Source organism: Myotis nattereri, assembly GCF_964212035.1.
Source record: "Myotis nattereri genome assembly, chromosome: 5".
Lineage (NCBI taxonomy): Eukaryota > Metazoa > Chordata > Mammalia > Chiroptera > Vespertilionidae > Myotis > Myotis nattereri.
The window spans coordinates 25,396,758-25,408,241 of record NC_138080.1 but is presented as its reverse complement, the minus strand read 5'-3'; the positions used below and the strand labels follow the sequence as shown (position 1 = coordinate 25,408,241).

General features: G+C 59.5%; 1 protein-coding gene across 1 annotated transcript in view; it reads right to left on the bottom strand.

Annotated features, from left to right (window-relative positions):
- Window positions 1-3,200: 3,200 nt before the first annotated feature.
- Window positions 3,201-11,484, bottom strand: part of DOCK6 (dedicator of cytokinesis 6) — a gene marked incomplete at its 5' end in the record, with an annotated part of 44,644 nt that continues 36,360 nt past the window's right edge. Inside the window, 14 exon segments of the mRNA XM_081091964.1 lie at window positions 3,201-3,420; window positions 3,833-3,994; window positions 4,164-4,270; window positions 4,353-4,496; window positions 4,808-5,044; window positions 5,361-5,450; window positions 5,548-5,679; window positions 6,879-6,893; window positions 6,980-7,111; window positions 9,144-9,287; window positions 9,379-9,571; window positions 10,597-10,697; window positions 10,829-10,987; window positions 11,125-11,277. Of these exon segments, the coding sequence (XP_080948090.1) occupies window positions 3,378-3,420; window positions 3,833-3,994; window positions 4,164-4,270; window positions 4,353-4,496; window positions 4,808-5,044; window positions 5,361-5,450; window positions 5,548-5,679; window positions 6,879-6,893; window positions 6,980-7,111; window positions 9,144-9,287; window positions 9,379-9,571; window positions 10,597-10,697; window positions 10,829-10,987; window positions 11,125-11,277 (1,812 nt within the window). The 3' untranslated portion in view covers window positions 3,201-3,377.

The following is an 11,484-nucleotide window of genomic DNA, read 5'->3' as shown; positions in this document are numbered from 1 at the left end:
CCCAGTTCCCAAGTAAGGACCCTCATATAGGTGTACACCCAGCCAAGCTGTGGAAAGGGGTGGGGTGACGGCCCTGGGGCCTAGAACAAAGAAACCAAACCTCCCAGCCTGCCTGCACATCTGTCCAGCCTCTGGACAGTCTCCAGCTGTTCCCAAAGCCCCGCCTCCACAAGGCCCCCAGGCTGGGGGCCCCAAGACCTACAGGCCCACCCTTCCTGCACCCTGTCCCTCAGCCCAGGCCAGGAGCTGGTATGGGGTCAGATGGGGGCTGGGGTGCTCATAGGGGGACAGCTATCCTGCCAGGATCTGAGGAGACAGAGACAAAAAAGAGAGCTACAGCTCAGGGTAGGGGACCCCAAAATAGAGCTGGGTCAGGGAAGTTGGGGTAGAGGGGGTAGGGAAAATTGTGGGGAGGCAGTGAGGAGCAAAGCCTTTCCCCTTTATGGAAACAATTTTCTCTAAAAATAAACAGTTTCGCTGCTGGGCTACACGAGAACTTCCTGCCCACCCCCAGGACATGTCCGGCTGGGGAGAGGGTGCCCAGCAGCAGGGCGGTGGCCCGGGAAGTCATGGGGGTCTGAGGAGGAAGTAAGAGGGGGCGCCTGGAAGCTGCAAAGGGGAGGGACAATCAGGGCCTCTCACTCACTCACTCACTCCCCCCCCCCCCCAAGTCCTGGAGTCCAGCCAGGGTCCTTCTGTCCCAAACACTCCGTCTGAGCTCAGCCAGTGCTTTCTGCGGTCTGACCTCCAGCCACCCTCCTGCAGGGGCCCAGGCCCACCCACCACCAAGGAGGACCCTTCCCAGCCCGCGGGTGCCAGAGCAGGGGGTACCTGGGAGGACGGGCCAGGTGGGACACCGGTTGGGCATGAAGGCGGGGCTGGGGCTCCAGGGGCTGCCGAGATGGTCCTTGTCTCACACGCCGGTGTCTCTCGATCAGCGTCTTGCTTTGTCTCTCTCCACGTCTCTGTCTCTCTGTCTCTGTGCTTCTTTCTCCCCGTCTCTCCACGTCTCTATCCTCACTTCTCTGTCTTGCAACGCCTGGAACACGCAGTCACCCAATGTAGGAGATTTGGTTTCCCGCCTGCCTGGAGGCTCACCGCCTATACGACAGGATTACAAGTGATTTCTGGGGACCCGAGAGCCTGGAGGCGGGGTGCAGGGTTGGAATAGCCTGTGGGGGCGCCTGGAGGTGGACAGGGCCGGGGTGAGTATGCGAAACAACACTGATCTGCCTATCAGACAACCCCACCAGGTGGGGAATGTGGAGGCACAGAAATGTGCAGTGACTTGCCCAGGGTCACGGGAGGGGGAAATGGCTGGTCCTGGATTTGAACCTAAGCCCCGCAGATTCCCCACTGCAGGCCGAGCCGCCCTCACCCCGACTCCACATCCCCCCGACCCACTCCCAGGCAGAGACTGGGGTCTGGGGGCCTCTCACCCCGGCCGTCCTCAGGGAGAAAGCAGGTTGGAAGCGGGATGTCTGCGGCTGGGGCCCCGCTCCCTCTCTGGAGCCCCCGGGGCACAGGGAGGGGACACAGATAGCAGCCGAAAGGAAGACCGGACACTCACAGAGGAGACAAGGTGGGCGAGGAAGGGGCACAGGGTCCGGCGGGCCTGAATGTCCAACCGGGTCTCCCTTAAAGACCCCCTCGCTGACCGGCCTGGATGTCTCTGGGGTCTTCCCGCCCCTCTCCGCGCCCCAAAGATGGGGGTGAGGAGGACCCCACCCGAGCAGGGAGGGGCGGGGCCTGCGGGGTCCCCGGCTAATGGCAAACAGCTGCCGCTCCCCACGCCGGCCCAACCGCCAGGACAAGGCCCAGCCCAGCCGGACTCCCGGTCGCCTTCCCCGCGCCGGGGCCTGGCTCCGGGCGGCGGCCGAGGGCGAAGGGAGACAGAGCGGGGCGGGGGTGGGGGGTGGAGGGGACGGAGGTGGGGAGAGGGAGGCAGTGATGGGGCGGAGGGGTAGGGCGAGAGGTACAGATGGAAGAGGACGGGGTGGCGGAGAGAAGCAGGGACGGGGGTCAGAGCTGGGAACCGGGCGGAGACGCTCAACAGTCCGCAAAGTTTGGGCTGAGATGGTGGAGTTAGAGCCGCGGCTGGTCCAGACCCGCGAGGTCACGCCCCGCAGTTGGCGGTGGTGAAGGACCACGCTCGAACCCCGAACCGGACTCGAACCCCGATCCCACCCCCGGTCCTACTCGCCTCCCGCGCTCTGGCCGCCGCCGTCCCCCGCGTCCCGCTGCCCGTGCGTCCTCCGCGCGCCGCCGCCCGGCCTCCGGGCCTCGGCTTGGCCCCGCCCCCGGTCCAGACCCCGCCCCCTCCAGTGCCCCGCCCCCGGTCCAGGCCCCGCCCCCTCCAGTGCCCCGCCCCCGGCCGCCCGTGGGCCGGGCGGCGGTGGGGCGATGGGGCCTGAGGACGCGAGCTCACCTGGACGGCAGGTGTGTGCGCGCGCATGGGGGTGCCAGTCCTCGTCCCCGCGCCTCTCCTCCCCGCGTCCCGGGCCCCGCCGCTGTCCCGCCCCGCCGGCTGCAGCTGGGCCGCGCGGGGGGCGGGACTGGCCCGGGCACAGAGGGCGGGCGCGGCGGCGGGCGATCGCCCCTGCCCCCGCGGGCCGGAGGCTGGAAGCGGCGCAGCGCAGGCCTGGTCCACGGTGGCGTGACCGCCGCGGGGCGGACAGGGAGCCGGGTCAGTTCGAGGCTGCACGAGCCGTGACTAAGGCCTGGGCTCTCTGGCCCTCCAGACCTGGGCTCCAGTCCCAACCCCACCAGGCCTTTAAGTGCCCGGTGCCTCAGTTTCCCCATCTCTAAGATGGGGTTAAGAGTGTGCCTGATAGTGGTGCTGAGAAGATTCAATAACCATGAGGCAGGGGCCTCTTGGAGTTTTTTGGACCTAAAGACCCATAAATGGAGCAGTGTCTTTCTGGGAGCCTTTTAGTACAGGACTGGGCAATCAGCAAGGGTTTAATAAATGTTCCTTTTGAGAAAAAAAAATAAACGTTACTATTATTCCCATGTACATGCCACGTTTTCATTTGTGTGTTGCCTCCCCATCAGAACGGCAAGCCCCACAAGGGCAGGCATTTGCAACTGTGGTCACTGCTGTGTCCCTGGCACCCAACAGAGTCTCTGGCTGTCGAAGATCAGAGTGTGGATACGCGGAGCACCCATGACCCAGCCCCCAGGGACCACACCACACAGGCTGCTCATAAAAAAATTTTTAAATTAAAAAAAGGTAAGAAGTATCAGTGCACAAACAGGAACAGAGGGCCCAGCACCACATGCAACGTGGTCACCCCAAGTGGGGCAGAACCCCAGAAAGGCACAGAGCTGAGGCCAGGATGCTGGTTCCTCTGGGTGTGGTTTCAGGCTCTGTGAGCTCAGAGGTCAGCCTTCCGGAAACTTGCTCTGTTCAAGGAGTTCCTGGGGGAGGAATGAGGTGGGTCAACATGGACACAGGGCCCCCAACTCCATAGTGCTCCCAGCCCTCTCCCTTCTCCTCCGCCAAAGCTTCATTTAGAGTCTTCCCTGCTCCTTTCACATCCGTTCTGATCTGGCTGTGGGTTCATAGATTCTCTCCCGGAACCCACTACCAGAATCGTATTGCGCCCATTTTACGGATGTAGAAACTGAGGCTCAGAAAGATGAAGTTGCGTGTCTGGGACCTAATGCACTAGGATCTGAAATGATTGCCCAGAGTGTGCATTTGTGCACATGCCCAGGTAGTCACATCCTTGTGTGCAAAGCCGAATGCATATGCTGATGTGCACGACAATCCCCGTCCTGTGCCTGCCTCCGCTTGCCCTCTCTAGGGTGGGGGGCCTGGGTCAGGCACCTGAGGCTGGCGGTGGTTGGCGCCAGCAGCTGGGGCAGGCGCTGGGTGAGCAGGGGCTGCAGAGCCTCCCTTAGGCGGGCGTAGTTGCGCTCCAGCTCGCGGTGGTACTCCTTCTGGTCTGGCCCAATCAGGGCCTTGTTCTTTCTCAGCGCATCCTCGCACCTGAGGGCCAGATGGCAGGGTGCTCAGGTACTGGCACTCAGGAGAGAAAGCAAGACCAGAGGTGGAGGAGGAGTCCATGAGGTGAGTCAGGAGCTAGAACTGGGGGGTAAAGTAGGCAGAGAGCCATGATGAAGGTTGAAGGGGCTCTAATGGGTGAGGTCAGGCCTACTTCTTGCAGAAGTCCTTGAAACAGAGCCGTAGCTTGTTGTGATGCCTGAAGAGTTTGGGGTCTTCTGGGATCTCTGCCAAAAACACCTGGGCCACCTCCAAGGGACCCTGTGGGGTAAGAAGGCCTTGTGAGGGTGTCTGCATGGACCCTTGGGCGCCTCGGGCAGCCTGCACACCCCACCGGCCATGCCTGGTTCACAGTGGGTCCCACAGAGCCCTGTAGCACCATCTGTAGCATCTTGGCATCGGGCGGGTCCTGTTCGGTGGCAAAGGCCAGCTCCCGTGTCTTCTTCTGCATGTCCTCGATGGCCACCTCCACCGGCGTCAACACCGTCTGCAGGGTTAGGGGCAGCATGCCCTGACTGGGGCCTGACCATATCCTACCCAGGCCAGCCCAGGGCAGCTGCGGTGGGAGGGGCCTGAGTGGCTGTGTAATGAACAGTGTGTGAGGGCGCCTGCCTGCCTGGCTCTGCCAGGGCCTGGCTCAGCTGCCTCTGTCTAGCTCTGGGGCTTTGGTCTGGTTGTGGTGCAGCCTTGGATCAGCTGGGTCTGGAGGTAGAGATTTGAGGCTACAGATTGGGGCCTGAAGGTTGGCGTTGGGAGTCTCCTCACCTCCCCCAACCCGGGTTTGGGAACCCCACCTACCTCCTCCCGGTGGCACACGCGGATACGTGTCTTGATGTAGGGGAAGGCATGGTCCGTGCTCAGCAGTGTCTTACGCTTGTGTTGCTCATGCAGCTCCCCGTGAGCACGCCCGTCAGGCGTGAAGGGCGTGCAGAACAGGAAGGTGCGCAGGCCGTAGTTGCGGTCAAAGTAGGTCACCCGGTCCTTGAGCTCATAGGTGTCGAAGTGCGGTTCCACGTATGTGATCTGGATGTAGGCCTGGGGCACGGGGCTCCGGTGTGAGGTTCCCACAGCCACCCCATACCCCCCTGGGGCTTGCCAGCCTCCCAGCAGGGCTCTGTCCCTGGAGAAAGGGGATTTGGGCCTCCATGGGTCCAGGGGTTTTACATCTGGGAGTCCCAGGTCTCCTTATGTTTGGGAATTACCTGAGGTTAAGGATTTGGGGGTCCCTGGAGGACGTAAGCTTTGGACTTTCTCAGTGGAAAAGGATTTGAGGGTTTCCAGGAAACAGTGCTGAGAATCACCCTGACTATAAGATTTTGGGGACCCCAGAGGCATGGTCAGGAACCCTCACCTTCTGGGAGTCAAGCTTGGTCTTGTCGACAGGGTTCGAATCTTTGACAATCTCGACCACATCTTCTCCAAACCTCTCCGTGTAGAACTCCTGGGGACACGGGGCTGACTCAGGCTGCACAGCTGCAGCCCCCACCCCACCCCAGGGCAGCCTTGTGCCCCATCCACCCACCACCACCGGGACGTGCCTCCAGCCGATGTGAGATCTCGGCCAGCTTCGTGATGGATGGCTCCTTGTACACAAACTCCTGCTCGTCCAGATCACCAAAGCGGGCACCGTAGAAACCCACGCGGAAGTATGTTCCAAAAACGCGCTGGGGCTGCGGGAAGGGGGAGTGTTGCCCAGGAGGCCCCGCGGGAGGTCCCCCTGCTCCAGAAGTGCGGGCCTCACATGTGGAAGAGGTGGACATGGGCCGGAGACCCAGAGCACTTTGGGTAGCATGTGAGGATTCCAAGAATATCATAGCAGAGGCAGGGGGACCCCTTGAATATTGGGCATGGACTCAAACGACCACCGACTGCCCACACCCTTGCTCTTTCTCCCTAGCTTCTGTCTCCTGCCTCCCCCAAATCTGCCTCCTCATTTATCCCTTATATGAAGTAAGAACTGGGGCTATATTGCTCACAGCTGTATCCTCAATGCCTACTGGGCTGGGTATGCAGCAGGTGCTCAATAAATGCTTGGGACAGAGACTCTGCCTCTTTTGTTCCAGGGCATCCTCTCCCTCCTCCCCCGCCTCCCCGCCCCCACCAGAAAGGAAGGGGTGGCTCCATGTTCACTCACCAAAGCAGATCCAGGAGGGGTGGGGGTAGGCATCAGGAGAGGGAGGTGGGGAGTAGGGGACAGAGAGACAAAATCATGGGGGAGGTCAGAGGTCAGAGCCACCAAACTCCCAGGGTCCTTGTTATGCTGCCCCATGAGACCAGAGACCCAGGGAGGGAGGGGACCTGCCTCCCCCACCCGGCCCCCACCCAGCCCTCCTGCCTCGGCTCTGGGTTCTTGCCATCTTTGGCCAGAAAATTCTCCCCAAACTAGGAGATGCCTAAAAATAGACCCAAGTGGGGGAAAGGCGGGAGAGGGGGAGCATTAAATGGCAATGAGGAGCAGAGATCCTGGGGGAGGTAGGGAGATAGGGAGAGACAGACCAAGAGAAACAGAGGGAGCGATCAAGACAGGGAGAGAGACAGGGAGAAATGGAGGGAAAGAGAGAAGAGACACAAAGAGACAAAGAGAAAAAGAAAGAGTCAGAGCCCCCTCGCAGGCCATGACGGAGCAGGCCCTGCCCAAGGGAGGGGTGTCTCCGGAGAGCTCCCAGCTGGGTGAGTCACAGGCTGCCCTGGAGATTTGGGGAAGGGAGGGGGCATCTGGGGGAAAGCAGTGGGGTATGTCATTGCCCACTGAGTCCCCACGCCTGTGCCCGGCAGCCATGCTCCTCCGGCGCCCCCTGGTGGCTGTCCATGACCACTGCTGCTAGCCTCTTGGGGGCCCCCGAGGCAGATGGCCACCAGGCCCACTTACCTCCCAGCCAGAGCTCTGTGGGGAAGAGAAGAGTCAAGAGTTTAGCCTGGGAAGGTGGGGTGGGGCCAAGGGCAGGGTCTGGGAGGGCACCATGGGCCAACCTGGTGCATAATCTTGGTGAAGGCCTCCTGCAGTTTGCCGTGCACAGCAGCCAGCTTCTTGTAGTCACGGTGGGCTTCCAGTATGGGGATCAAGTTCTTGTACACCTCGTTCACCGCCTCATAGAGCCCACCCTGGGGTGGGGTGGAGCAGGTCAGGATTCCCAGCACCCTCCCTGGTCCTCTCCTGCCTGGAACAGCCCTCCCTTCTGTCCTCTGACCCACCTTCCAAGGCCCCACCCTCCACCACCTCCTCCAGGAAGCCTACCCTGACCACCCCCACCCGATGGGGCATCAGCCTTTCCACTTGGACCCTACATACCCCGCTGTGGTCTCCACCATGATTACTATGGACAAGGCACTGTGTACATCTACACTTTACCCATGTTCCTTCATTGGTGGGAGGGGGAATTCCTCCCCGCCCCCCCCCCCCAATTCCTCAGAAGGGACACTGAACCTCAGAGACGCTCCCCAAGGTCAGGACTGGAACACCAGCCTACTGCCTCCTGGCACATGGTAGTGACCACTCATGGGTGCCCCTTATCCCTAGCTGGTGCCAGCATCAAGCCTGGCATACAGCAGGTGCCCTGGATGTTGGCTATCAGAAGGTCTATGTCTACCTTCTGGCTTCTTCCCCTCATGAGGCCTTTGTGAGACTCCAGCGAAGTGACAATAATGACAACAACATCACTAGGAGGGCTGGCCCCACAGGGAAGAAATCTCGCTGGGCAACCTGACCCTGAAACTGAGTGGGGCCCCAGATGTAACTATCAGTTCCCAGAAGCGCAGGAACTGAGGAACAGGTCAAGCAAGCAGCCCCGGGCAGGCGAGAAAACCTTTGGAACAGTTCCCATCTCCAACAAGTGAAATGCAGAAAAACCAATTGCTTTCGCACAAGCAAGCAAGTTGGAGGAGAAACTCCTTTACAACAATAAAAAATAAATGCCCAGGCACCAACTTATCAAGGAATGCATGTCCTGGCTGGGTGACTCAGTTGGTTACACCAAAAGGTTGTGGGTTCGATTCCTGATCAGGGCACATACTCAGGTTGCGGGATGGGTCCCTGCTAGGAGTGCGTACAGGAGGCAACCCATGAATGTTTCTCTTTCACATCGATGTCTCTCTCTCTCTCTCTCTCTCTCTCTCTCTCTCTCCCCTCCCCTCCCTTCCTGTCTACAATCAATAAGAAACATATCCTCCGGGTGAGGATTAAAAAATAAAAAAGAATTCCTGTTAACTTCGTCATGCGGGATAAAAGTTGTGTAAAAGGGACTTTCTCAGTGGGAGTTGCACACATGTACTCGTGGGTGTGACGCTGTGATATCAGATTGGTTTTAAGCCGGAATTTCTCTGACTCTAAAGTACACAGGAATCTGAGACCTTGTTACAGTGCAGGGCTCAGAGAGTTGGGTGGCCCAGGACTGTGTTCTAGCAAGCCCTGGGCGATGGCCGCACTGCTGGTCCTCTGACCACACTGAGTAGCAAAGGTTTATAAACCCGAATGATCACGTTTTGTTTCATCAATTTGTGAAAACTGGGATCTTGTTTTTTTCAGATGTCAAAAAGCCCCACAAAAACTCAAAAAAAGATCCTCTCTCTCTCTCCCATTTTTTTTTGGAGGCAACCTAATTTTTGGTGGCCTGTTTCGACAACGTTAAAAAAAACAAAACACACCCACAAGAAAAAAACAACAACAAAGAAGAAAACCCAAAAAAGCTGGAGGTAAAGAGGAGATGAAACAAGATGGTAAATACGGTGGTTGATGAATTTGAGTGCTGGGTGTGGGGTTGGTGGGGGTACAACTTTCTTCTTTATGTGTGCTTGAAGTTTTCCTTTCTTTCTTGGTGGGGGACGGACATACTAATCTTCTCTGTATCGTTCCAATTTTAGTATATATGCTGCCGAAGCGAGCACCGAAATGTTCTATAATAAAAAAGGTTTTAATACTAGCTAAATGTGTTAAAGGCTTACGCTATCCAGCCTGCATGTCATGGGTTTAACAGAGAGAAAGGCAGGTCATGGGGGCCTTTGAGGGTCCCCATTCTCCTCTGCAAATCCCCCAGCTTCCCCTCAAGTAACTGGGAGCAAGTATAGGGCCATCAGCACATCTATGATGCCACCCAGCGCGAGCCCCGAGCCCAGAGCCCTGCGGCAGCCCCAGCCTCACCATGGTGAAGTAGGCGGCCGCCTGCTCCAGCAGCCCCACCAGCCCCAGCTCCGTGAAGTGCTTCCCGGAGCAGAAGCCCTCCTCGTCAGGTGACAGGATGTCGTCGGAGATGGCAGACTCCTCCAGCACGTTGGACGAGATGTTCTGGGGTGGCAAGTGGTGTCAGGGCCTGGTCCCCGCCGCACAGGTGCCACCCCCACCCTTGCCCCCCACCCCTCCCCCTCCGACCACTCACTTGGAAGGAAACGCAGCCCACGGGCAGGTAGCGGCTGTCCTCCAGCAGGGCCAGGTACTCCGCCACCAGCGCGGCCGCGTGCACCATGCACTGTGCGGCCTCCGCATGGTTGCCCAGCTCTGCGTGCTTCCCCGCCATGTTCTGCAGCCACGTCAGCCGCAGGTCCGGGGAGCCCTGGTAGCCCCGGGCAATCCTGGTGCCCAGGTGAGGGGGGATGTGAGGAGGATGGGGACTCACCCTGCCCGCCCGCCTGCCTCTCACCTGCCCACTCCTTCACTTGTTACCCCACCCATCTGCCCCACTGACCAGCCAATCTCCTCACGTGTACTCCATTCACCTGTCCATCCAGTCACCTATTTCCTCCCTTCACCTGTCTCCTCACCTATCCATCCCCTCACCCGTCTCACCTGTCCATCCATTCTCCTGTCCCCGCTTCACCAGTCTATCTTCTTACCTGTTTCCTTACCTGTCCTACCTTCCATCCTTTCACCTAATCATCCCCTGATCCCTTAACCCACCTGTCCATCCCCCTTCTGTCTCACCTGTCCAGTCCCTCGCCTATCTCCTTGCCTGTCCAACCTCTCACCTGTCTTCCCATTTGCCTGCCCATCATCTCCCCTCTTCCTCTATTCACCTCCCTTATCCAGTCGTCACTGTCCATCCTTTCACCAAACCCCCAAGTGTCCTTCTCTCACTTGTCCTTCTGCTCATCCGTCTACTCTGCCACACCCCTCTCACTGATCCCCTCGCGCATGCACCATGTCATCTAGCTTCCCAGGCCGTCCCTCCTCATGGCCCCTAACTTCCTTACCTGCATCACCTGCCTCTCTGCCTCCCACTCCCCAATTTCTTACTAAATACCCCTTACCTCTCCTCCAGATTTACTTGCTCCCCTGATCTGCCACCCCTCCACCTGCTGCTTGCACTTCACCTGTTTCTCCCTCCTGTCTCCTCTTGTCCTTGTTCTGTAGGTCCATCGGGCCCCCTCCTCATCGGTTCATTTATGAGCCCTCACCTGACTTGTAGCCTCACCTGTCTGCTTACCTGACCCCTTGCTCACCTGATTTTCCCCATCTGCCCGCTCTCCTGGCTCTCCCCCGTCCCTCCTTACTTGTCCCTCTTGTCACCTGCATGTTCACCTGCTCCCCCCTCGCTTTCTCATGAATCTACTCATCTGCCTGAGGGTGAAGGGCTGAAGGTCCCCCGAGCTCTCCTCACCTGTACATGAGGTCAATGAGCATCTCGGGGTCCTCCTGATGCTCCTTCATCTTCACCGTGTCCGTCAGGATCATGTGCAGGTTGAACATCAGGTCCTGGACCTGGAGTGGGAAGTGCGCCTCATTGGGAAGTGACAGGGCCAAGGCGGTGGGGTCAGGACTCCAAGGCAAAGACCCTGGCAACCGAGGTGAGCCTGGTAGTTGTGGACAGGGCGGGGGCCTGGCGGGGTCACCTGCTCGGCAAAAGTGCTGTCTCGCAGCCCCACGTCCTCCTCGGCGTAGGTGAGGATGGTCTTGAGCGACCGTCGCAGGTGCTCCTCGCTGAAGTTCTGCGTTGTCCCCACCAGGGACGACAGTGACATGGTCACTTGCATCTTCACACGGGCAAAGTTCTGTGGGGGCCGAGGGGGAGAGCTCACCTGGGGGCCTCGGACCCTCCCACCGGCGCCTGCTCGACAGGCTCACTTCACCCCCTCCCTGCCCACCCTCCGTCTATCACCCCCACCCCTGGGCGGCCGCCCCCACTTACGTTGCCAATCTCGAAATTCTGGCGCATGAGGAGGTAGAGGGAGGCGCTGGCGTGAGTGCGGATGGTGCTGATGCGGCTGCCGCAGTGTCGCAGGAGCCGCAGGCAGAGGTCGGCGCACAGCTCCGTGTCCTCCTCGAACAGCAGCTCTGGGAACTGCCCCCCAGGGCCAAGACGGACACTGGTCAGCCCCTCCCCATGCCCGATCAGAAGGTCCCCGGTGGGGACTGGGGCGGGGGCGCCTGTCTGTGCTCTGCCTTCTTGGCCATGCACAGCAGGCTTGGGAGTCAAACCCGGGCTAGGTCCTTGCGGTGTGACACTGGGTGAGTGCCTTTGCCACCCCCCTCCTCAGTTCTCTGCTCT